Source organism: Trachypithecus francoisi, unplaced genomic scaffold (assembly GCF_009764315.1).
Source record: "Trachypithecus francoisi isolate TF-2019V2 unplaced genomic scaffold, Tfra_2.0 Lachesis_group20, whole genome shotgun sequence".
Taxonomy (NCBI): domain Eukaryota; kingdom Metazoa; phylum Chordata; class Mammalia; order Primates; family Cercopithecidae; genus Trachypithecus; species Trachypithecus francoisi.
The window spans coordinates 51866822-51891972 of NW_022681466.1; the positions used below are offsets into that span (position 1 = coordinate 51866822).

The 25151-nt window shown below is 52.4% G+C and overlaps 1 protein-coding gene and 1 long non-coding RNA gene across 9 annotated transcripts; one reads left to right on the plus strand and one right to left on the minus strand.

Annotated features, from left to right (window-relative positions):
* Positions 1-386: 386 nt before the first annotated feature.
* TRPV2 (transient receptor potential cation channel subfamily V member 2) lies at positions 387-20885 on the minus strand. 8 transcript variants are annotated; one of them, XM_033181751.1, is made up of 16 exons: positions 20571-20857; positions 18552-18858; positions 16183-16316; positions 13447-13458; positions 13168-13345; positions 12296-12594; positions 9827-9997; positions 9219-9374; positions 8237-8335; positions 7400-7470; positions 6805-6970; positions 5224-5290; positions 4774-5108; positions 3393-3520; positions 2425-2504; positions 387-599 (listed from the first exon to the last, which is right to left on the minus strand). In XM_033181751.1, exons 2-16 carry the CDS (start codon positions 18571-18573, stop codon positions 502-504), a joined length of 2016 nt encoding a protein of 671 aa, XP_033037642.1. In that variant the 5' UTR covers positions 18574-18858; positions 20571-20857; the 3' UTR covers positions 387-501. The 8 variants fall into 8 exon arrangements, 7 of the variants coding, with proteins under 7 accessions (XP_033037642.1, XP_033037641.1, XP_033037639.1 ...); XM_033181750.1 differs by lacking the exon at positions 13447-13458 and having other exon boundaries at positions 13168-13372; XM_033181748.1 differs by having other exon boundaries at positions 13168-13458.
* On the plus strand, positions 6968-12297 carry LOC117066413. Its single transcript, XR_004430330.1, has 4 exons — positions 6968-8111; positions 8387-8497; positions 10596-10667; positions 12170-12297. It is a non-coding gene; the product is annotated as an uncharacterized LOC117066413 (long non-coding RNA).
* Positions 20886-25151: the final 4266 nt, after the last annotated feature.

The window sequence follows — 25151 nt, forward strand, 5'->3', positions numbered from 1 at the left end:
GGGAATTGAGCAAGAAGCCCAGTAGGAAGAGAAAGCAAGAGAGGTGGGTTTAACGGATTTTCCCAGGTGCCTGCCCAAAAGCAGGGTGGGTGTGGAAAGCAAAGGGTGTCGTGGTGGAGAGAGAGGAGAGGTGGCTGCCCATGTCCACCACCATATATCTGCCACAACAATGGGCACGGTACCTCAGCCAGCTGCCTGTACCCAGGAAGAGGGCAGTCTCCAGACTTGGGGACGTGGGGGTGAGGGTGGGGACACAGCAGCTGAGGGTCTCTGCCCAGGCAAGGGCAGGAGCAATCTAGTCTCATACACAGACCTGTGTACACAGAGACATGCAGACATTACCAGCTCTACGGGTCCCAGCAACTCTGCTCAAATAATGTTTCCAGAAGAGTTAGTGAAAATATATATTTGCCACCAGAATTCACTGGGACCCCAGAGCCAGCAGATGTGGCTGGAAATATCCCCTGCTCTGTCCTCTGGCCTCCTGCTGCATCTGGGCCATCAGTTGGACTGGAGAGGCTGGAGGGGCACATGGTCTTCCTCAGAGGCACCATCTTCATCCTTGGGTGGGGAAGCCAGGACAGGGTTCTTGAGAGTTCCTGTTAACAGATGGCAAGCACTGTGGCTTAACCCTTGAGTGTGTCCCCAGGAAGCAGGCACCAGGGAAACAAGGGGCCACAGTCATGAAAACACGTCATGCTGTGGAGACAGCCTCAGCAGTTCTGGAGGCCAGCAGTCCCTCTCCCTGCTTCCCTCACTCCACAAGCATTTCCCAATCCCTTGCCATGTCAGGGGCTTCCCAACACCCCCAGGAGCTTAAAGTGCCTGGAGGTGACAGACTTGTGTGTCAGAGATCAGAACACCTGAGACATGCTGGGGGGAGCTCAGAGGAGACAGGGGACCCATCCCGCAGGGGAGGTGGCAGATTTGGACACCCAGAGGGGAGGAAGAGCGCTTCTGACAGAGACAAATCCAGAGATGAACCAAAGAAAGCAAAGAACAAGGGGCACTGCAGACGCCACCTTGGATGGAGGTGTGGGGAGTGGGTTAGATAGCTTTGGGCCCTGACCTCCGCTCTGAGGAGTGCGGCCTTCCAGGCAGCGGGAGGCATTGTGTAGTGTGGGCTGCATGTAGTTTTTGTCCATATTAGCAGGACTGGAATGGGATAAGGGTGCAGGCTGGGCCGCCCTGCAGTGGTGCAGAAGCAGAAGTGAGAGGCAGGGCAGAGGGATGAGTGGCCACCTGAGAGGTCAAGGACACTCAGCTCCAGGTGGGAGAGCCGGTATAGTGGGGGGAATAGGCTAAGACTCAAGGCCTTCTACCTGGGTAAGCAGGGGGTGGGGTGACATACATGTGACCTGCTGGGGCAACCCCAAGGCTGCTCCTGTTGGGAATGTCACATTGGAGGCCTCAGCAGGCAGTGGGGTGTGGAGTGCTTGGGCAAGATGAGGGAGGGACAAGGTGACTTTCAGAGGTGACTTTCCTGGCATTCTAGTGAAGGGAGGGAGATGTAAAGACAGGGTGAAGGGAAACCTGTTTGTATGTGAGGCCATGGTCACGGCCCAGGAGCCTGGGAAACCAGCAGGCTGTGGGGCAGAAGAGGCCAGAGTAGCCTCCCTACAACAGGGGCCATGGGTGACTCAGGAGGCTGTTGTGGGGGGCAACAGGCACAAGCAAGTGAAATTTGTCAGGAAAGAGATGGAGAAAGGAGAGGAGGTGAACCAGTGGAAGGTGGGAGCTATTGAAGATTCTAGAAAGAAAGGGTATGCAGGGGAGACAGCTAATCCTCAGGCCTCTGAGGGTGGGAGGAAGGAACCGATCTTGGTGGAGGCAGCAGGGTGGGGACAGGAGGGGCCATCACTACACTAGAATGGAGAGGACACAGGCCACAGACATGGGGGAGGCATGGGAAGTGGTTTCTCAGAGGTGGGAGACTTAGGGTGTGAAGGGGCTGAGGGCCTATGCAGGGCAGTCCCTCTGAGGGTCCAGGGAGATGCTGCCTCTCTTGTGGGCTACGCTGTGACACAGCCCTTCCTAACTTATTCCCCTGCTGTGTCCCCAGGCTCAGCCCAGGCCTGGCTGGGGACAGACCCTTGATAATCAATTGAATGAGCAAAGGGTGTGACTGACTGGCATTGGAGAGATGGCAGCCAGAGGCTGGGCTGGTGGAAGCGCTAACAGCCTCAGAGGTTTTCCCTGGTTCCTGCCTGAAAGCAAGGTGTGGGTGGAAAGGAAAGGAGGAAACCACTGTTTTAAGGAGGCAATCCCTGTAAGAGGAGCTGGTGTGCGGGGATCTGCAAAGACAGATGGGGAGGTCTCTGGGTCTATGAGGAGGTCTCTGGGTCCTGCCCCAGAGAAGGCTTTGTGGCCAAGCAGCAGAGACACACACCCCAGGGCAGAGGCTCCAGTCACCAGGCTACTCACGAGGGACGGCTGCCCCTGACGGGTCCTCACACAGCGTAGGCAGCATCTGCTCCCACGAAGCCCAGTTCACCTCCTCCACCCTGAGGGCAACAGAGGAGCTCTGAGGTTTGCCTGCTTTGACCGTGTCCCCCCACCCCAGAGAGGAGCCTGGCCCCCCAAATTGGGAGACTACGAAGAGATGCTCTGGTGCACACAGAGGCCCTGAGGAGGACAAGCTTTCTCTCTGCAGGGTTCTGGGCCACCCACTTGGAGCCCTGTCCTGTGAGGCAGGTGCCCACTTGCAGGAATCAGTATCCATCGCTTCCGGCTGCTCACAGCAGCCTGGGTTGCCCAGAGCAACTAGAAAAGAGGAATTCAGATCAGGTGTATCTGTGCTCCAGGTTCTGGGGACTTTCACGGCTGTTCCTCATGCCTGAGACTCTGCTCTCTCTGCTCATCTGCTCTCTCTGCTCTCTGCTCTCTGCTCATCTGCTGCCTCACAACAGTATCTGTTTTTAGCTGTGCGTTTGTCACTAGGTTCCCTCTCCCAGTGTCCCAGCCTTTCCTGGACACAGAAGGGCACGTTCTGCATGGAAGGGGTTGTAGCTCCGAGATCAGGCTGGCAGAATTGGGGGTGGGGGGACACAGAGCAGCCAAGGCAAGGCTAGAGTGCTGGGAACCCAAGGGTCCTTCTGACTTCTTGGCCTCCTTACTATACCACATTTCAGGCTACAAGGAGGAGTCTGAGATCACCAGGAGGGGATCTTCAGTTTAAGCCCCTGGGTCAGGCAGATGGCCAGTCATGTGGCAGCCATGGCTTGTGAGATCCAGACCCCTGACCTCATCTGCTCAGGCTCAGTCCCTGGTGCTCTTTATACCTGCCCTTCCCACCAGACCTGGCTCCTGGCAGCTGTGCCCTGCACTGCAGGGGGGGCCCCAGGGATTGCTGAACAGCAAGGCCCCAGGAGACCCTCCCGCCACTCACTCACCTGAAGCACCAGCGCTCATCAGCACTGCCATCTGGCTTAGTGCCGACGGTCAGCATCACGCCTGCCCGCTGCTGCTTCTTCCTGCACCACCAATAGCCGTTCTCCATCTCTAGGACAGAGATGGCTTTCTGGGGACAGAATGTCCTGGGACCCTGCCTGGGAGCAAAGGCACACAAGGCAAGCGGAGCAGGAAAGTGCCCCACAGACTTCACAGTATAACCCAAAGTCAACTAAACATGCGGATTCGAATTCGGCTCCAACATCCGATTACCTGTGTGGGGTTGGGCCCTCAGCCTCTCTGCATCTTGGTTTCCCCATTTGTAGACTGAGGACAAAGTGCCTCAGACAGCTGATGGGAAGTCTGTACATTATAAGTACTTGACAGCTACTTGTTCTTACATCGTTCAGGCTCCAGATGGCCACACCACCAGGAACAGAACTTCATTTGCTCACCCCACACATGTGCCTGCCCAGAGGCATACCAGTGAGTCAGGTGGGGCACAGAACCTTGCAGAGGAGGGCACCAAGGCTCAGAGGAGATAAATGACTTCCCCAAGATCAACAATGAATTAGCAGCAGGGTGGGGCATGGTGACTCACACCTGTAATCTCGGCAGTTTGGGAGGCCAAGGCAGGTGGATCACCAGAGGTCAGGACTTCAAAACCAGCTTGACCAACATGGTGAAACCTTGTCTCTACTAAATACAAAAAGTTAGTGGGGGTGTGGTAGCACATGCCTATAATCCTAGCTACTTGGGAGGCTGAGGTGGGAGAATTGCTTGAACCCAGGAGACAAAGGTTGCAGTGAGCCAAGATTGCACCATTGCACTCCAGCCTGTTAAAACTCTGACTCAAAAAAAAAAAAGAAGAAACTGAAGAAACTGGACAACAATGATGATAATAGTAGCTGGTGGCACATTGAGCACCTACTTGGTGCTGGACACTGTCCTGAGTACATCTATGAGCTTCTTAAAGGAGGAGGGAGTAATCCCAGCACTTGGGGAGGCAAAGGTAGGAGGATCACCTGAAGCCGAGCAACATAGTGAGACCTTCTTCTCTACAAAAAATAAAAATATTAGCCGGATGTGGTGTCAACTGCCTGTAACCCCAGCTACTCAGGAGGCTGAGGAAGGAGGATCACTTGAGCTCAGGAGGCCGAGGCTGCAATGAGCTGTGATTGTGCCACTGCACTCTAGCCTGGGTGACAGAGCAAGACCTTGTCTCCAGGGGGAAAAAAAAAGGAGGAAGACTCTGACAAGGTAGAGCTGCCCAACCCGGCACCCCCTGGCTAGGGAAGGCCCAACTCCGCGGGGTCCAGAGCACTCCCCACCCCTGAGTGTGGGGTGGGGTGGGGCAGGGACAGGGAGCCTCTCTGGTGGCACCTGCAGCTTCCAGATGCTCCAGCTGTCAGTGGCGACACTGTTGACGGTCTCGCTCATGAGGGCGATGAGCATGTTGAGCAGCAGGATGTAGGTGAGCAGCACGTAGGCCAGCAGCAGCAGCAGCACCATGCCACGGAAGTGCAGCTGTTCCTGGAAGGCCAGTTCGCCCATGCCGATGGTGAATTTGAAGAGCTCCAAGGAGGCTTCCAGGATACCCCTGTACGGAGCCCTGTTGCCCTCATCCTCCTGTCCCTCCATGGGCTGCACCGACTCTGTGGCATTGGGGCCTGTAGGAGCTTCAGAACGCCAAGCCTCCTGGCTCAGGCTCACCAGGGCTATGGGATGAAGGGAGAGGGGCCCTCAGCCCAGGAGACCGGCAGGCAGCCTTGAGAGTATACAGGGTGGACAAGGAACGTGGGGAAGGGGAAGGGGTCTGGAGGGGGTCTTTACCTACAGCGAAGCCGAAAAGGAAGACTAAGTAGATCAGAAGGAAGCGTAGCAGGTCCCGCAGGATGACCTGGAACACATGTGCCCAGGGGTCAAAGTGGGTAGCTGGGCCGCCAGTCACGGCCCCAGACCCCTGCCTCACCCACAGCAGCGTGTTTCCCGTGTACACTCCACGTACACACACATACTTACGCATGCGTGGGCCCTATGGAGCCACACTGAGCAGAGGAGTCTTTTAAAAATATATCTCAGATCTGGCTGGGTGCGGTGGCTCATGCCTGTAATCCTAGCACTTTGGGAGGCTGAGGCGGGCAGATTGCCTGAGGTTGGGAGTTCAAGACCAGGCTGGCCAACATGGTGAAACCGTTTCTACTAAAAATACAAAAAATTAGGCCGGGCGCGGTGGCTCAAGCCTGTAATCCCAGCACTTTGGGAGGCCGAGACGGGCGGATCACGAGGTCAGGAGATCGAGACCATCCTGGCTAACACGGTGAAACCCCGTCTCTACTAAAAATACAAAAATTAGCCAGGCATGGTGGTGGGTGCCTGTAATCCCAGCTATTCGGGAGGCTGAGGCAGGAGAATCGCTTGAACCCAGGAATAGGGGTTTGCAGTGAGCCGAGATCATGCCATCACACTCTAGCCTAGGCAACAAGAGCAAGACTCATCTCAAAAAACAAAAAAAAAGCAGTTAATTTCTATGTTAGATGTATTTTTCTACAATTAAAAAAAAAAAAAAGCCTCTGGGGGCCTCCAAATTCCTCCCCGTGGAAGGGGCCCCTGGCCCTTCCCTTCCTCCCAACCTCCTCACCTCCACCCTCCTGCCATCTCCTGAGCCACCCAGCCTCCTCGCCCTGTCCCAAGCACCCCAAGCTGCTTCTGGCTCACGGCAGCCATTGCTGTGCCCTCTGCTGAGAATATCTCCTCCTCACCCTGCGGTGGCTGAATCATTCTTTCAGGTCTCAACTTAAACATCCCCTCTTTAGAGAGGCTTCCCAGACCATCCCATCTAAAGGGTGCTTGATCCCAGCCATTCCCCATCACATTGTCCTGTGCGATTTTTTTCCTTCATAGAATTTAGCAGTGTGGAATGTTCTCAGTTGTTTTCTTAAGGTTTTCATTTCCTCCCACCAGAACATCAGCTTCAGGGGAACAAGGACTTTTGTTTTGCTCTCTGCTATATTCCCAACACCTACCTAGAACAGGGCCCGACCCACAGTAGGCACTCCCTAAACATGTGCTGAATACATAAATGAACGCAGTTACATGCCCGTGCCCACACATCCCAGGACACAGACATGCAGATGAGCTTATGCACATATTCTTTGCTCCTTGCATGTGGAAGGATGCACATGCTCCCGTGTGGACACCTACAAACACACATACGTGCATGTGTTTGCATGTGCGTGCAGAACCCTGAGAGAGGTATATGCATGCCTGTACTTAAGCTTCCATCCAGCAAGTATCTGGGTGCTGGCACGCAGGCAGATGTACACATGCCCTCCTCTGCCTAGGATAGCTGTGGAGGAAGGCTCTTGCCTGATGAGGCCAAAAGAGTCCCTCTGGACCACCCCCTTCTCTCACCTTCTGGATCATGACACTGTAGATGCCTGTGTGCTGGAAGCCACGTGTATAGTAAAGCAGGTTCAGCCAGCCCAGCACCAGTGCAGACACAAGCAGGGGCAGGTACCACTCCATGGCCAGGAAACACAGCACCTGGGACAGCACTGTGAGCAGGGACTGGAACAGGCTGTATGGGAGCAGGATCCAGGTGGGCTTGCTGGCCACTTGGCTCCCTGAGCCCCCACTGGCCCGCGCTGACCAAGGTCCTGACCTCCATCTTAGGCAAGACATTTAACCTCTGCGGGCCTCAGTTCCCTCCCACTGTAAAATGGGCATCATAATAATGATGCCTGACACATAGAGTGTTTTCAAGGACTAAGTGAAACAGGTGTGTGCTGAGGCCTAGTAAATGTCACTATCACCATCTACAGTGATAGGAGCACAAAGGGGCCCCAGGCTAGACAGCAGTCGAGACTCCTGGGTCTGGCCTGTACACAGGTCCCGACTTCCTGGGCCCCGTGTCCTCGCCTCTAAAGTCAACCTGGTGCCTTCTGCCACACTGCCTCTTCCAGGCCTCAGAGACAGTTGAGGGGAGGAGGAGTGAGAATCCACTTACAAGAGGATTTCAAAGTAGCTGTCTATGAACGACATCCAGATGAACAGGTGGCGCCGCCAGAAGTACTGCAACTGCGGAGAAAGAGAGGACAGAGGGCTGTGAAACCTGCTCTCCCGAATGCCCCCTGCTGGCCTGGCTGAGCAGGAGCCTGCACCCCAGCTAGGGCTAAGTCAGCAGCTTTGGTTTTGGGGGACTCATGAATACTTCTGATAGCTGAGATAGCTTGGGACTCTTTTTCTGGAAAGAACAGCCACCAGGCAAGGCTTGGGGGTGCAGATGAAGGACCTATGCACTGCATGCAGGAAGGGGAAGGGTGCCTTTCCCTTCCCTTCTCCCTGGCCTCACAGGGAGCACCCATACCCCAGCCAACCTGGGTTTGATGCCCAAGTTCTGCCCACTCTAAGGAGGTCCCAATGTCTTGGTGTCCAGCCTGTGTCCTGCAGGCTTACAGCATTTCCCACTGAAGAGGCCCTACTGGGTGAATTGGCCTGAACCCCACCTACCCCCGGTCTCTGTGCTCCCCAAGAAGGGAACTTCCCAGCCGAGGGGCCTGGCTGGGGGCAGGGGCTTCCAGCTCCATTCCTGGGGGAGCAGAGCCTGTACTGCCAAGGAATCAGAGAAGTTATCTGCTACCCCGAGGAACCCCAAAAGCACAGCAGAGGGTTGCCGGGGACTCAGAAAGCAAGGCCAGAACCTCTGGCCCTCAGCTTCGGTGAGGTTGGTTGTTCTGGGTGGGACCGGGTATTGTCAGTGAGGGGATGCAGCTAACTTGCTCTAAGCCCCCTGAAGCAGAATTCTAGGTTTACTTCTGGGTGGGAGAAGGGGAGGGGCACTCACCTGGCCCACGAGGAGGTAGATCCCCCCTAGCAGGATAAAGATGTGGCCTGCCAGCAGCATGGAGTTTCCAACCTCCGCTTTCATGTGGGGGGCGGCCTGCTGAAGACACACTCAGATGAGACCTAGGGCTTTGGGTCCTCTCTCGAGCAGCTCACCCTTGAGAGCTGAAGCTGAGGGCCCGCTCTGAGCCTTAGCTGTGGAGAACCCTTCAGAACAGCAGGGGAACATGGGCTCCAGGGAAGGACCACCAGATCCTGAGAGGTACATTGTGTAGCATTTCAGTGTGGGGTCTGAAGCCAGACTGCCTGGATTCAGATTCCCTCTCCACACCACTTTCAGCCTATGTGACCCTGGACAAGTTACTTAACCTCTCTGTGCCTCCCTTCCCTCTACTATAAACTGAGGGTGATTATAATTCACCATCTCGGCCGGGCGTGGTGGCTAAAGCCTGTAATCCCCCCACTTTGGGGGCCAAGGCGGGTGGATCACGAGGTCAGGTGATCGAGACCATCCTGGCTAACACAGTGACACCCTGTCTCTACTAAAAAATACAAAAAACTAGCCGGGCGAGGTGGCGGGTGCCTGTAGTCCCAGCTGCTCAGGAGGCTGAGGCAGAAGAATGGCGTGAACTCGGGAGGCGGAGCGTGCAGTGAGCTGAGATCCGGCCACTGCATTCCAGCCTGGGCGACAGAGCGAGACTCCATCTCAAAAAATAATAATAATAATAATAATTCACCATCTCAGGGGTTTTGGGGAACATTAGTCAACACATGTCCATCACCTAGAATCCTTTTTCACATACAGTGAGCACTCAGCAAATCTTCACTGTATCACTGTTAGCACTGGGGTGCTGGCTCCCATAAGCTTGGGCATGTCACTCCAGCAGCCCATGCCTCGGCACTATTACTGCCCCATCTTCCCCCAGGGTTCTTTCAAGCAGGCCTCCCCCAGTATGTGCCCCCCTCCCACCTCCCGCCCTTGCCTTCTTCAGGGCAGGCTGATGGTAGGCAACAGCGGTGAAGATGAACATGTAGATCAGATTACACAGGAAGTTTAAGAAGAACCTGGGGATAAGCAGATCCCATTTCGCCTGCAGCAGTTTGTTCAGGGGCTCCAAAACGACCATTCGGTGTCGGTGCTAGGATGGGGAGGGGAGAGCCATGGGTACACTCAACAAGTGCAAACAGTCTGCCCACTCCATGTCAGGATCAAAGCAAGGGCCCAGGAAATGAGGAGAGAGGACAGGGAGCAGGCTTCCACACCCCAGGAGCTCCAAAGGACCTCACCCCAACCCTCCCAGCTACAGTGTGACCAAGGGGCTTGCCCTCCAAATGAGATGCTGGTTAACAGAGAGGACCTGGATGGTTGCCACAAGGCCCTAGGCATGATCCCCGTGTTGGATGGGACTGGAGTATGGATTGAGTATGGGCCCAGTGGCCATGGTCAGGGTCATGCCTGCTGGGACATGCAGCCACACCCCCACTGGCACAGGAATGGGGCAGATATGGTCCAGCAGGCAGCCCCAATTTGTGGACTTTGCTGGGAGCTCTGCTGGGTCCTCTATGTGCACCCATGCCCCTGTGGGCTCACCGGACTCTTGCAATGAAAGGCGATGATCTCTAGCACCGAGTTCTCCTCACAGCTGTCCACAGAAGCCAGGTCATACAGCGACACCCGGACAGGCCCATAGCACCACTCGGTGAACTTTCGGGAAAGGTGGCTCAGTCCTGAAAACTCCCGCTGCAGGATGTGCCTGAAAATCTGCAGGGTGACCATACGAGCTTGCCTTTACGGTCCCCTCCTGGCACTGATCCTGGGCCAAGGCTGGGAAACACCCAGGACCCTGCAGCTGCCCACGGTCTGCAGAGCTGCAGCTGACACGTGCACATGCCCCCGTACATGCAGGTCCTTGTGTGTCTAAACTCTTAAACACACACACACCCAGCTACATCTGCCCCAGCCTGCCAACCAGCCTGGCTCTTCCTTCCCCTCCCAACCCTGTGGCCTTCCTTGAACTCCTCAAATGGCAGAGAGATCCTTAGCCCTGGGGTCTTTGAGGCCCCTGAGATCAGAGTCTACTAGCTATATCTGTGTGTGCAATTTCACGGTCAGAATCCAGAGTTTTCAGCAGACTAGAAAGTGCTCCCTAATCCAAACAGGTTAGGAAGCATTCTGGTTTCACACGTGAGGAATGGGAAAGGAGGAATAGATCAGGGCACTGATTTCATAGGCCACACAGCAGTGCCTCTAGACAACAAAGTGAGGTTCGCCCACCCCAGGGAGCACTCCAAGAAACTTGGGAGGGCAGCAAAAAAGGTTAAAACTTCTATTTATGTTTATCGTTTCCTTAACCTTTCAGAAATCTCCGCCGTAAGCCCATGAGGCCAGCCCTGGTGAGCTATTGGTAAAAACTATTTGGAACAGGCCATTGGTAAGCTATTGGAACAAAGTGGGGGCCGCCTCATGTTTACTTTTCCTACCAGAAAAACTTCCAGCTAGTCAAAACCTTAGGCATTAAAAATGCAGCTGCAGGCTGGGCGTGGTGGTTCACGCCTGTAATCTCAGCACTTTGGGAGGCTGAGGCAGGCGGATTACCTGAGGTCGGGAGTTTGCGACCAGCCTGACCAACATGGAGGAACCCCGTCTCTACTAAAAATACAAAATTAGCCAGGCGTGGTGGCGCATGCCTGTAATCCCAGTTACTCGGGAGGCTGAGGCAGGAGAATCGCTTGAACCCGGGAGGCGGAGGTTGCGGTGAGCCAAGATTGCACCACTGCCCTCCAGCCTGGGCAACAAGAGTGAAACTCTGTCTCAAAAAATAAAAATGCAGCTGCAAAAGTTTGGAAGAGAATATGGGTATGAAGATTATATATATACTATATATAATTATAATCTATAATATAATGTATAATAGTTATATATTATGTACATATATATTATATATATAATCTTGTAGCAGGTTAAAGGAAAAGATAATTACACTTGCAGAGTATAAAAATTTTTAAATTCTGTATGGCAAAAAAAAATCATAAAATTCAAAAAACAAATGATGAACTAGGAAAAATTTTACAAGTGCTATAGTAGACAAAATACTAAATTCATTATAAAGTTATCAATAAATATGCAGAAACAGAATAGCAAAATAGACAAAAGATATAAAAAGGCAATCTCTTAATAAAGAAACCCAAACGACTTTTTAAAATTCCCAATGTTTGGCTGGGCGCCGTGGCTCACGCCTGTAATCCCAACACTGGGAGGCTGAGGTGGGCGGATCACCTGAGGTCGGGAGTTCGAGACCAGCCTGACCAATATGGTGAAACCCGGTCTCTACTTAAAATACAAAAAATTAGCTGGGTGCAGTGGTGCGTGCCTGTAATCCCAGCACTTTGGGAGGTTGACGTGGGTGGATCATGAGGTCAGGAGTTCAAGACCAGCCTGACCAACATAGTGAAACCCGTCTCTACTGAAAATACAAAAAAAATTAGCTGGGCGTGGTGGTGGGTGCCTGTAATCCCAGCTACTCAGGGGCTGAGGCAGGAGAATTGCTTGAACTAGGGAGGCGGAGGTTGCAGTGAGCTGAGATCGTGTCACTGCACTCCAGCCTGGGTGACATAGCGAGACTCCGTCTCAAAAAAACAAAAACAAAACAAAACAAAAACAAACTTAGCTGGGTGTGGTGGCACATGCCTGTAATCCCAGCTACTTGAGAGGCTGAGGCAGGAGAACTGCTTGAACCTGGGAAGTAGAGGTTGTGATGAGCCGCGCCATTGTACTCCAGCCTGGGCAAGAAGAGTGAAACTCAGTCTCAAAAAAAAAAAAAAAAAAACAAAAATCCCAATGTTTTATAATGTAATATATTCAATAGTTCATATACAATTTATAAATAAACACACATATATTAGAGGTACATACTGAAAATTTTCTTACTAACAGGAGTATTCCATTGAAAAGTGGAGAAGCCACTGCTCTTCACCACCCCTTGGGCTCTTTCTGCAGAAATTTTGGGGTGAGACCTACTGCTTCCTGGAGAGGGAAAGTGGGAAGGGGACAGCCACTCACCTCGATCTTGCCCTCCTTGGCGGCCAGCTTCAGAGGCGTGAGATCCTGCCGGTTGCGGATGTCCTCAAGCTGCACAGTGGGGCAGAGGCGGGCCCCAGCTTGGAGGAGCCCATCGTACATGCTGGTCACCAGTGCAATGTTCTCAGCTGAGTTGTCCGAGATCATCACTAGGGCATGCAGGACTGTGTTGCCCTGGGAGTCAGTGGCCTGCAGGCTGGCAGGCTGGTGTGGGTTCTCCAGGAGGTAGCTTACCACATCCCATTGCTTGGTGCAAGCGGCCAAAGAGAGGGGTAGCTCACCTGCAGGCCAAGAGAGCAGCTTGGGCCCCAGGCCTCCTGCTTTCCATCTGCCTACTCCTCATGCTCCTTGGACAAAAGGCCAGCACTCCTTGAAGCAGATCAGGCTTCTTTACCACTGAAGGGAGCAGAACAGGGGCCAGCCAACCTGCTGCCTTTTGCTGTCTCCCTTGCCAGAGCCCAGACACGCTGCCTCTTTGTTCAGGCTCTGCCTGGTCAAGTCACATGCCAGTGCTAGCAGCCCACTACTCCCTTCCCTGGGTCTGGGTGCATGCCCATCTTGTGGCCAGACGAGGATGAAACATCTCTTATGACAAATTAGTGCTGGATGTAGTGGTGCAACTGGTAGTCCCAGCTCGAGAGGCTGAGGCAGGAGAATTGTTAGAGCCCAGGAGTTTGAGACTGGCCTGGGCAAAAAACAAACTGCTTTCGCAGGCAGCCTAGTGGTTAGAAGCAGGGTGTCGGGGTCAGACAGACCTAGGTTTAACTGCCAGCTCTGTCATACACTAACCATATGACCTTGAACAAGGCCTTACCCGCTCTTTGCCTCAATTTATCCAAGAAAGGCTCACTCACCGAAATAAAAGCAAGTCCCTTGGCCCTTCTGGAAGAAGCGGCCACAGGCCTGGGCATGCACGTTGGCCCCATTCTCCACCAGGAGCTTCACACACTGCAGACTCCTCTTCTCAATGGCGATGTGCAGAGCGCTGTGGCCTCGGTAATAGTCATCCGTACACTGGGCATTTACCAGGGGCTGAGGATTGCCAGAGTCCCGGTCGATCTGCAGCAGTGGCAGAATGCAGGCATTGACCCCATCCTTAAGATTCAGCACAGCCTTCATCAGGCACGTCTTACCTGTGGAACCCTCTGTGGGAAGAAGGGAAGGTAAGGGGCATAGTGGTGCCGAGACCTGGAGCGGCTGGACTGCCCTATAGCTGGTATAGCAAGCCTAGCTCAAAGTACCCCTTGGGAAGATTAAAAGAGGTGCTACACACAACTGTTGGGAGCACAACCATGTTATAGGGTATTAAGGCTCCAAGTAACAGATAAGAAATACCAACAGGTATGACTACAATTTCTGCCCTACAAACTAAATTTCTTTGTTCTTTCTTTCTTTTTTTTTTTTTTTGAGACAGTCTTTCTCTGTCACCCAGGTGGAGTGCAGTGCCACAATCTCAGCTCACTGCAAGCTCTGCCTCCCAGGTTCATGCCATTCTCCTGCCTCAACCTCCCCAGCAGCTGGGACTACAGGCGCACGCCGCTATGCCCAGCTATTATTATTATTATTTTGTTTTTGTATTTTTAGTACAGATGGGGTCTCACTGGTTAGCCAGGATGGTCTCGATCTCCTGACATCGTGATCTGCTCACCTCGGCCTCCCAAAGTGCTGGGATTACAGGTGTGAGCCACCATGCCCGGCTTAGAAACTAAATTTCTAAGACATAAGTCATCATTCGTGAAATGCTGTCTACACGAGAATATTCAGAGCAGTATTTGTACATGACTCCACCACTTAATGTCTCTCTCCCTTCTGGCAAGTCACGTGGCCTCTCTTAACCTCAGTTTTCCTTACTGTAAAATGGGAATGTTCCAGGGTTATTGTAAGGTTCAAAGGGAATATAAGGCCAGGCACGGTGGCTCATGCCTGTAATCCCAACACTTTGGGAGGCCAAGGCGGGCGTATCACGAGGTGGAGTTCGAGACCAGCCTGACCAACATAGTGAAATCCCATCTCTACTGAAAATACAAACATTAGCCAGGCAAAGTGGTGGGTGCCTGTAATCCCAGCTACTCAGGAGGTGAGGCAGGAGAATTGCTTGAACCTGGGAGGCGGAGGTTGCAATGAGCTAAGATCACGCCACTGCGCTCCAACCTGGGTGACAGAGTAAGACTCCATCTCAGGGAAAAAAAAAAAAAAGAAAAAAGAAAAAAGGCCGGGCACGGTGGCTCATGCCTGTAATCCCACAACTCTGGGAGACCGAGGCGGGTGGATCACAGGGTTAGGAGATTGAGACCATCTGGCTAACACAGTGAAACCCTGTCTCTACTAAAAAAAACAAAGATTTAGCTGAGCGTGGTGGCGGGCGCCTGTAGTCCCAGCTATTCAGGAGGCTGAGGCAGGAGAATGGCGTGAGCCCGGGAGGTGGAGTTTCGCAGATCATGCCACTGCACTCCAGCCTGGGCGACAGAGCAAGACTCCGTCTCCCAAAAAAAAAAAAAAAAAAAAAAGGAATAATATAAACAAAGTGGATAGCACACAGAGGGCCTGGCACACAACTAGTTGAAGCCAAAATCTATGAACAACCTAAATGACCATCGATAAGTAAGGAATTGGTTAACTAAATTATGATGAGGGACACAATGGAAAACTCACTCTGCGGTTGTCAAAGTGACTAAGACATGCAGTGAAATGGAAAGTGCTGCAAGATGTATTAAGTGGAGGAAAAGCACATTACAAATTAGTATATATGTCACCTCATTTATGTAAATATATACTGATGTATTAAGAAAGTCTGAACAGGATGGGTGCGGTGGCTCACGCCTGTAATCCCAGCACTTTGGGAGGCTGAAGTAGGCGGATCACGAGGTCTGGAGATTGAGACCATCCTGGCTAACACAGTGAAACCCCATCTCTATTAAAAAAAAAAGAAAAAAATTAGCTGGGCATGGTGGTCAGTACCTGCAGTCCCAGCTACTCGGGAGACTGAGGCAGGAGAATAGTGTGAACCCGGGAGGCGGAGCTTGCAGTGAGCTGGGATCGCGCCACTGCACTCCAGTGTGGGCGACAGAGCAAGACTCTCTCAAGAAGGAAGGAAGGAAGGAAGGAAGGGAGAAAAGGAAAGAAAGAGAAAGAAGGAAAGAAAGAAGGAAGGAAAGAAGAAAAGGAAGGAAGGAAAGGGAAGGAAGGAAGAGAAAGAGAAAGTCTGAACAGGTGCTGCGCGGAGGCTTCATAATCCCACTACTTTGGGGGGCCAAGGTGAGAGGATCGCTGGAGCCCAGGAGTTTGAGACCAGCCTAGGCAACATGGCAAAACCCTATCTCTCCAAAAATAAAAAAGAAAGAAACTCCAAACAGATGCATTCTCGAACCATTAGTAGGGGCCCAGGATGAGAGACTGTGTTTAACGTTGGCTCTATATGTTTCCTTACTGTTGAATCTTCTAGAGTACTTATGTTATTTTTCTGATCAGCCCAAAGAATACAGATACTTAGATTTTCAGCAAAGAGTGCTTTGAGATGGATTAAGTATATAGTATGCCCGTTATATATTATATCTCAACAACACTGTTATTTAATTTAAAAAAAAGATTGTTTTGGGTTTACATTCAGCCACTGCAATGGGCTAATGGGCTAGGGGTGACAGAGGTAGTCAGGAGCTCTGAGGGGTGGGTGGAAGTGGGAGGCACAACCAAGACTGACAGGAGGCCATCCTTGATTAGCTCTGTCCACAGGGCTCCCCAGCAATCATTCTAGTGGGAGGGCTGCTGAGAACACTCACTCCTCGGCTCCTGACCAGGGATCACGCCCACCCAGCCCACCTAACTATCAGCTCACACGATGCCTAGCCTTGGATGCACAGGGCAGGGTCTACCTGTGTATTCCAAGTCGGTGAGGTACTTGCTGGTCTTGCACAGGTACTCTGGAAGTCCAGCCAGATCCTCGGGGACACCCCGGGAGACCGCATTGAAGAGCCGATCTCGGTCAAATCGGTTTGGATCCGGCTGACTGGAGGATGTGGTTTGTGACTCATGCTGGACAAGGACCACAGGCCCCCCCAAAAGCCCTCCATCCCAGGGAGCCCTTTCAGGGAGTCCTGTACACACTGCTCACCCCTCAGGCCTAAGAGCCCAGTGAGAGCCCTTCTGAGGGCCTCTATCCACCTACAGCCAACCAAGGAGAACCCGGGAGGAGGAAAAGGGGCCTGTCCAGGCATTAAGCTGCTTCATCCCCATGACACCAGTCATCACAGACACTTTTCAGCATCAGGTGCTTGTCATGTGCCAGGTGCCTTGATGTACCATCTCTCAACGGCCTCGATATCCCACTGGGTCTCCTTCAGCACACACAACTTGTGGTGGCTCTTGAGCTTGGGCTTGGGTCTGGATAGGGCTGTGGGAGGTCCCCGCAGACTCACAGTGGCTGCATGCATCACTGCCCTCAAAGAAAGAATGGAGAAAAGCTCCCTTCTCCTGTCAGAAACCATCTATTAGCTACAGAATATTCTGTGTCTTTCATCTTCACTTCAGCCCTGCTGGTCGGAAACCACTCATTTCTCCTTTAGATAAACAAGGAGGTCATGTAGCTTGCCAAAGTCACACAGTGCCAAACTGGGAATCTCAGCAGGGCTGTTTAACTTTAGACCCCGGCTCTGAACCCCCAGAGAGATTCTAGGCTTGGCAGCAAGAAATTTCCCGGAAACAGAGCATTACCTGGGCTTAACGCCGGGCCCAGTGTGGAAACATATCAGACACCATGGAGAAGGCACACTTAAGGAGAAATCTCTCCCACAGACCCCACAAGGGGTCTGGTAGCTTATCAGAATCTAGCAGCGTCTGGTGACTGAAAGTGGGAAGGGCATGAGTCATTCCCTCCTGGGCTGTGTTACTATTCACAGGGGCCAACTTGCCTCTGGGGCTTCTGGCACCACCACCAGCAGATATGCAAAGACAAATAACGGGGTGCTATTTAATGCTTTGTGTACCCTCAGATCCCAGCTTAACTTCTCTTGTGGAATGGGTCGACCAAATAAAAGTTGGTGACAAGGTGACTGTTGGGATCAGTCACTTTTTTTTTTTTTTTTGGAGACAGAGTCTCACACCCAGGCTGGAGTATGCTGGCACAATCTGCTTACTGCAGCCTCTGCCTCCTTGACTCTGGTGGGGATTTCAAGGGTTGACTTTTTAAGCCAACAGCTATGACTGTAATTACAGTCAGGCTTCCCTCGTCAGCACCAGGAAGCCACACATGGCCATGAGGGCTCTATCTGCTGCTGACAGGAGCCCTGTGGACAGTCTGGCTCACAGAAGTAGCCATTTGGACAAATAACTTTGTCACCAGGGTGGCATCATGGTCCTGGGGTAGAGAAGCCCAACGAGAGCACAGATTGAGGCACTGAAGGTATCGAGGGCCCGTCCTGCCTGTGTCGGGAAGGCTTCACAGCTCCCAGAAGCTCCTCACGCAACCTCCCCTATCCTGGTGCTGAATCTGACCACAATCCTCCAGCACAAACAGGAAGCGGCTCTAGCCTGGGAGGCCAAAGCTGGTGGCTGTATCTCAAGCACCTCAAGCATCAAGGGAAGAAGGGGCTTCTGTGGCAGAGTCTAGCCTGGCCCATGAGGATTCTCCAGTCTCACTGGGCAGGCCCCCACCCCAGGCAGGGAGGTAAGGGGTGCCAGGTGCAGCAGGACTGGAAGCGGGACTCTCAGGAATATGGGGCTCACACAATCTGAATTGGTGGAAAGACCACAGGAAAATCAAAGTGCAGATGACTCCAAGCAGAAGCCCATTATCCTCAATCCCACAGTTCACGTCCCCTGAGTGACAGGCTCAGCCTTGCAGAACTGAGGAGAGCCTGGGACATTTCCAGATGTCCTTGATTCTCACGGGATGGAGTGTGGATCCTGCTGCCTCCCCAGCAGGGACCATGACAGGGGTGGGAGTTGGCATGAATGGTGGATTTGAGGGTCAGTTGAGGACTTAAGAGCTTGAGAATGTATCTCACAAAGAACATGACCTCAGAAGGCAGAAGGCCAAGAATGGGGAAGCCTCTGGAAAGAGCAATGCCAGATAGCAGAGCAGAGATCAGCCGGTTGGGCCCAGGAGCCATCAGAGGCAGACTGAGGACACCACAGGCTGTGGGAAGGGGCACTGGTGCTGGGCTGGTCAATGAGTCTCACTCCGGGTTCTCTGCTGGAGCTGGCCAAGGGGCCCCCTTTTCCCTGACCCCACTTGCTGCCTCACCTGGCACCTGTTCCCTTTCCATACTTGAGGTTCACTTTTATCTGAGGGGCGAATTTCCGGTCCTCGCCCTGGAACGGTGACTCCGTGGGAGTCAGCCCGCTCCCCAAAGCCGGCTTTACTTCGTCCACCTCAGCGCCATCTTCTCGGCCTCCGTCTAATGTCTCCAGCCTGAGAACTGGAGAGCTGGGGGGTACGGTCATCCTAGGAGGAGGAGGCTGCTCAGTCCAGCCAGGACCTCTGTGGAGATGGAGATGTCAAGGGTCCCGTCTTCCTCCCAGCTGCAGGTCGGTGTTGGCCTGACTGGAGCCTGAAAAAGGAGGTATTAGGTTGATGCAAAAGGCTGGGCGTGGTGGCTTCCACGTGTAATCCCAGCACTTTGGGAGGCTGAGGCAGGCTGGTCAGGAGTTCGAGACCAGCCTGACCAACATGGTGAAACCCTATCTCTGCTAAAAAAAATACAAAAATTAGCCAGGCACGGTGGCTTGTGCCTGTAATCCCAGCTACTTGGGAGACTAATGCAGGAGAATTGCTAAACGCAGGAGCTAAGATGGCACCACTGCACTCCAACGCGGGAAACAGAGCAAGACTCTGTCTCAAAAAAAAAAAAAAAAGGAATTGCGGTTTTTGCCATTACTTCTCATTACTTCTAATGGCAAAAAAGCCAAGTGCAAGTAGGTCCACCCGCTGTGTGGGAGCCCAGCCCCAATACAGAGGAAGTTTGCCAGGAGGGATGAGGAGCAGGGATGAGAAGAGGGAGGGAAGCCTGTGGTGTGAGGAACAGGGAACCAGCAGGGCCACCCCTTTGATGTCCCCCAGGAGAGCCATGACTGTCCCCGACTTTTCCTCTGGGACTTCCTGGTATTTGAGGGGTCGCAACCCTTGTTCCCGTTTGCATTAACAGCACAACCCTTTCTTCACACAACATCTTGCCTGGCGGCCAATATTTCAACAGAGAAAAGTGCGATGGCTGGGATGGGGCCAGTCACTCAACCCCTCACCACAGAAGGGGAGCTCTAAGGAGAAATAATTGGGAAAACCACTAGACTATCAAGCCCTTCATTTTGCTGCCAAGACTACTAAGGCTTAGAAAGGGGAAGTGGCTTTCCCAAGGTCACCAGTTGGCAGAGCTGGATCTGACACCATGCATCTACCATGAGGTTCCTCTTCCGTTCTCAAAGTCTTTCAGGGTCTGTCTATATTTTCAGTCTGATTCAGCTCTGAAGGCATTGAATGCCACCTCTGTGCCTCAGGGCCTCTGGGGGCTTCACGAGGGGAGGGAGGCCCCTAGCCTGTGGCCCAGGCTATCTCCACCACCCTTGGGCCCTAGGCTGGCCTAGGAAGCTCAGCAAACAACACAATCTCACCCTCACAGGAAAACTGAAACCACAGCCTCCATCACTTGGCAAGGGTGGGGCCTCGGTCAGGGATGGGCAACCCCGTGGCCCCAGTCAGCAGGATCAGAAAGAAGAAAAACAAGTCAGAGAGTGGTAAAGAGACAGAAGGGTGGAGAACGAGGGCAGGGGGCAGAGAGCAGAGAGGAGCAGCAGCAGCAGAGGGAAGTGGAGAGGGTAGGCTGGGATCAGGCCCTTGGGACTCGGGTGGGGCATTCTCCCATGGAAATGTGTGGGGTGGGGAGCTGCCTGGCTACCTCAGTTTGCAGATGTGACCCACCACCCTTTCTATGCACACTGGGGCAGGAGGGCATCCTTTCTGTTTCGTACCATTTAGCCCATCTGTGTCCCCAACCAAACCCTGGCCCATTCCTCCAGCCCAAGACTCCCAAGTCTCAGCAGCAACAGCTGTCTGTCCAGCCCCTACACCACCTCCTGGGACCCCCACCCACCCTGGCAGCAGAGGAAGGGGTGTGGAGGTCCAGGGAGAGGGAGCCAGAGCCCCACACAGACCCTGACTCCAGGCTGTAGAAGCCAGGAGCCCACTAGCCTTCCCCGCCCCATCATTCGCTGTCAGGGTTGGGGACCCGGCCCCCTCCAACGTCACCAGCATTGCCCACCGACTTACTGAGCAGGCTGAAGCCAGGGTGTGGCGGCTGCTGGGATCCTGGAGCTTCTTGGTGGCAGGGGCTGCGGGAGGAGGTGAAGCGGGGAGGGGCTGCAGGCGCTGACAGCGGAGGAGCCGCAGAACCTCCCTCCCCAGCTCTGAGCACTGAGCTCCAGCAAGCAGGTTCTGGTCTCTCGGTCACCCTTAGCCCACCTGGCCAGCCGGCACGGTGGAGAGTGGGAGCTTAACTCTCCCCTGTCAGGACAGGCTAGCCACCAGAGACTGACCATCTGGACACACCCTGCTGCGAATCAGGCCCCGCCCCCCCTCATCTAACCACTAAGGTCTCAGGTGGGGGTGGGTGACAATCAGAGGCAGCCCTTGGATGCCGGGGCCTTGCCTCCCATGGAAGCTGCCATGGATGGGGGATTCTTCCCCAAGTACACTGACAGCTATCCCCTCCCATTCACCACCACATGCCTTCCAGCAGCAGCCGTATGGCCCATAAATGGGCCTGAGTTGACCCACAGCAGGGGAGAGAGCTGATGTGGACAGCCTCCAGGGAGCGACTCAGCCCAGTAGATGCCTCTGGGAACGCAGCTCAGTAGATGCCCCTGGGAACCCAGCAGCTGGGGGACTTTCCCACCTCCCAGGACCTTCCCCCAGCCTCCTGACCCCAAGACTCTGATGGCTAAAGTTCCCCTAAAGGTGCTCCCAGCACCAGCCAGCAGGTGGAGACAAGGAGGTGGGCACGCACTGCTAAAATCAGACCTCACCACCGACTGGGCCCTGGTCTGGACTCGGTCTTGGAGCTTGGGGACCCAGCCGCCACCGAAGTAGCCCTAGGACTCCCTCTCCCTCACTCCCAAAACCTGGCATCAGCTCTGCCTCCAAAATTTGTCTTTCTGCTTGATCCAAGTCACTATCATGGCTCCCCTGGGCAACTGCAGCCACCTCCAAACTGGTCTCCCTGCTTCATTCTTGCCCCACACTCATAATCCATTTCTCCTTATAGCAACTGAAGTGACCTTTTAAAAATGGGAACCAAGGCCGGGCATGGTGGCTCACACTTGCAATCCCAGCACTTTGGGAGGCCGAGGTGCATGGATCACTTGAGGTCAGGAATTCAAGACCAGCCTGGCTAACATGGCAAAACTCCATCTCTACTAAAAATACAAATATTAGCTGGTGTGGTGGTAGGCACCTGTAATCTCAGCTACTTAAGAGGCTGAGGTAGGAGAATCACTTGAACCTGGGAGGCGGAAGTTGCAGTGAGCCAAGATTGTGCCACTGCACTCCAGCCTGGACGACAGAGTGAGACTCCGTCTCAAAAAGAAAGAAAGAAAAAAAAAGGAAACCAGGTCACCTAACTCCTTGACTTAATCACAAAACCTCACCCATGGTGCTTGGAATAAAATGCAAACTCCATACCATGAGCCCTCAAAGTCCAGATGCCCTTCTCCATTGCTATCTGTCACTCATGGCAACCCTGTCATGCACGTTACACTCTAGGCCTGCGCCATCCAATAAGATAGTCACTAGCCACAGTGGCTGTTTAGATTTAAATCAATTATAATAGGCCTCACTCTTGTAATCCCGGCACTTTGGGAGGCTGAGGTGGGTGGATCACCTGAGATCAGGAGTTCAAGACCAGCCTGACCAACATAGTGAAACCCCATCTCTACTAAAAATACAAAATTAGGCCAGGCGCAGTGGTTCACGCCTGTAATCCCAGCACTTTGGGAGGCGGAGGTAGGTAGATCACTTGAGGTGAGGACTTCAAGACCAGCCTGGCCAATATGGTAAAACCCAGTCTCTACTAAAAATTAAAAAATTAGCCAGTCGAAGAGGTGCACACCTGTAATCCCAGCTACTTGGGAGGCTGAGGCAGGAGAATCGCTTGAACCTGGGAGGCAGAGGTTGCAGTGAGCCAAGATTGTGCCATCGCACTCCAGTCTGGGCAACAAGAGCAAAACTCTGTCTCAAAAATAAATAGATAATAAAATAACAGTAAACATTCAGTTCTACTGTCCCATTAGCCACATTTCAAATGCTCAATCAGCACATGTGGCTAGTGGCTACCATATCGGGCATCACCCAGATAGATAAATTTTTCTTTTTTTCTTTCTCTTTTCTTTTTTTTTTTTTTTGAGACAGAGTTTCATTCTTGTTGCCCAGGCTGGAGTGTAACGGTGCAATCTCAGCTCACCGCAACCTCCGCCTCTTGGGTTCAAGCGCTTCTCCTGCCTCAGTCTCCTGAGTAGCTGGGATTACAGGCATGCACCACCAGGCCTGGCTAATTTTGTATTTTTAGTAGATACGGGGTTTCTCCATATTGGTCAGGCTGGTCTCAAACTCTCGACCTCAGGAGATCCTCCCGCCTCAGCCTCCCAAATTGCTGGGATTACAGGCATAAGCCACCATGCGTGGCCTGAGAAATTTTTCATAAACATAGAGTTCTATTGGACAGCACTGCTCTAGACATTCTGAACACATTTCAGTCTCCCCAGTATACCATGCCTCTTCTGTTCCACCTGCCAGGAACACACACACACTGCTCTTGATCTGATCTAGCCAATTCCTGCTTATCCATCACCTCTCAATTTAAGCATCACTTCCTTTGGATAGCCTTTCCTAGACCCTGAACTGGGCTGGGGATGGCCATTCTGTGCTCCCATGACACTCTGTACTTCCCCTATCACATCTCATTATCTGTTACTGTAATATTCATTATATTGTCTGGCTTCACTTTTTTTTTTTTTTTTTTTTGAGACGGAGTCTCATTCTGTTGCCCAGCCTGGAGCACAGTGGCATGATCTCAGCTCACTGCAACTCTGCCTCCCTGATTCGAGTGATTCTCCTGCTTCAGCCTCCCCAGTAGCTAGGATTACAGGCACACACCACCACACCCGGCTAATTTTTGTATTTTTAGTAGAGACAGGGCTTCACCATGTTGGCCAGGCTGGTCTCGAACTCCTGACCTCAAGTGATCCGGCCACCTGCTGAAATTACAGGCAGGAGCCACCATGCCTGCCTTCACTTTTAACAATAAAAAATACTTAGTGCGCACTCACTATGTACCAGACACTGTGCTAAGTGCTCAATGTGTAACTCCCAGAGCAACCTTATTTCACAGACAACAAAACTGAGCATGGGAAAGGCCAAGGCCACAAGGCTAGGAGGTGAGAAAGCAGGGATTCAAGTCCAGGGCCACATGCTTACCACCATACTTTCCAAGGGGTGAGATCTTGCTTTTTTGCTGTCTCCCCAAAACCAGCACAGTGCCTGGCATGCAAGTGGTGCTCAAGAAGGCTTTGAGTGACAGGGTGGCTAATTATAATCACAGTGCAAAGGGCACTGCTGTGCTGCTGAAAACAAAGTGAAAAGTGGACAACCTGAAGTCCTCCAGAGCCATCACCACATCTGGTGAAAATGACAATTGGGTAGACAAACAACCTTAACTGCAAATTCTGGTTACAAAAAGGCCTTGGATCACAGCCATCGGGGAAATGCCAATCAAAAGCACAGTGTGGTCCCACTTCACACTACTAGCATGGCTATTATAAAAAGACATGTAACAACAAAGTGTTGGCAAGGGAGTGGAGAAACTAGACCTGTCCTACACTCCTGGGAGACTGTAAAATGGTGCAACTACTTTGGAAAACAGTCCGGCTGCTCCTCAAAAGATTAAACATAGAGGGCTGGGCGTGGTGGTTCACTCCCATAATCCCAGCATGTTGGGAGGCTGAGGTGGGCGGATCATCTGAGGTCAGGCATTTGAGACCAGCCTGGACAACATGGCGAAAACCCTCCTCTATTAAAAATACAAAAATCAGGCTGGGCACGGTGACTCACGCCTGTAATCCCAGCACTTTGGGCGGCCAAGGAGGGTGCATCACCTGAGGTCAGGAGTTCGAGAGCAGCCTGGCCAACATGGCAAAACCCTGTTTGTACTAAAATTGCAAAAATTAGCCGGGCATGGTGGCGGATGCCTGTAATCTCAGCTACTCCGGAAGCTGAGGAAGAAGAATCACTTGAACCCAGGAGGCGGAGGTTGCAGTGAGCCAAGATCGCCCCATTGCACTCCAGCCTGCACAACAGAGCAAGACTGTCTCAAAAAAAAAAAAAAAAGAAAGAAAAAAATTAGAGGGGCATGGTGGCACGTGCCTATAATCCCAGCTACTGGGGAGGCTGAGGCAGGAGAATTGCTTAAACCCAGATGAAGGATGGCGGAGGTTTCAGTGAACTGAGATCCTGCCATTGCACTGCAGCCTGGGCAACAGAGCAAGCCTGTCTCAAAAAAAAAAAAAAAAAATTAAACATAGTTACCATATGACCCAGCAATTCCACTCCTAGTTATGTACTCAAATAAATGGAAACATATGTCCACACCAATTGTACATGAATGTCTACAGCAGCATTATTCATAATAACCAAATAGAAACAGCCCAAATCATGATTAACTGAGGAATGCATAAATAAAATGTGGCATATCCATTTAATGGAATATTATTTGACCACAAAAAGAGAAATTAAGTACTGATATACACTACAGCATGGAAGAAACTTGAAAAATTAGGCTAAATGAAAGAAGTCAGTCAC

Coding starts and splice junctions, on each gene's coding strand:
- TRPV2 (XM_033181746.1), bottom strand. CDS start 20,839: ATGGTCAGTCTCTGGTGGCTAGCCTGTCCTGACAGGGGAGAGTTAAGC. Junction 8,336..9,218: donor ATCAGCCTGCCCTGAAGAAG/GCAAGGGCGGGA, acceptor GTGTGTCTTCAG/CAGGCCGCCCCCCACATGAA. Junction 3,521..4,773: donor GGAGCATCTGGAAGCTGCAG/GTGCCACCAGAG, acceptor TTCTGTCCCCAG/AAAGCCATCTCTGTCCTAGA.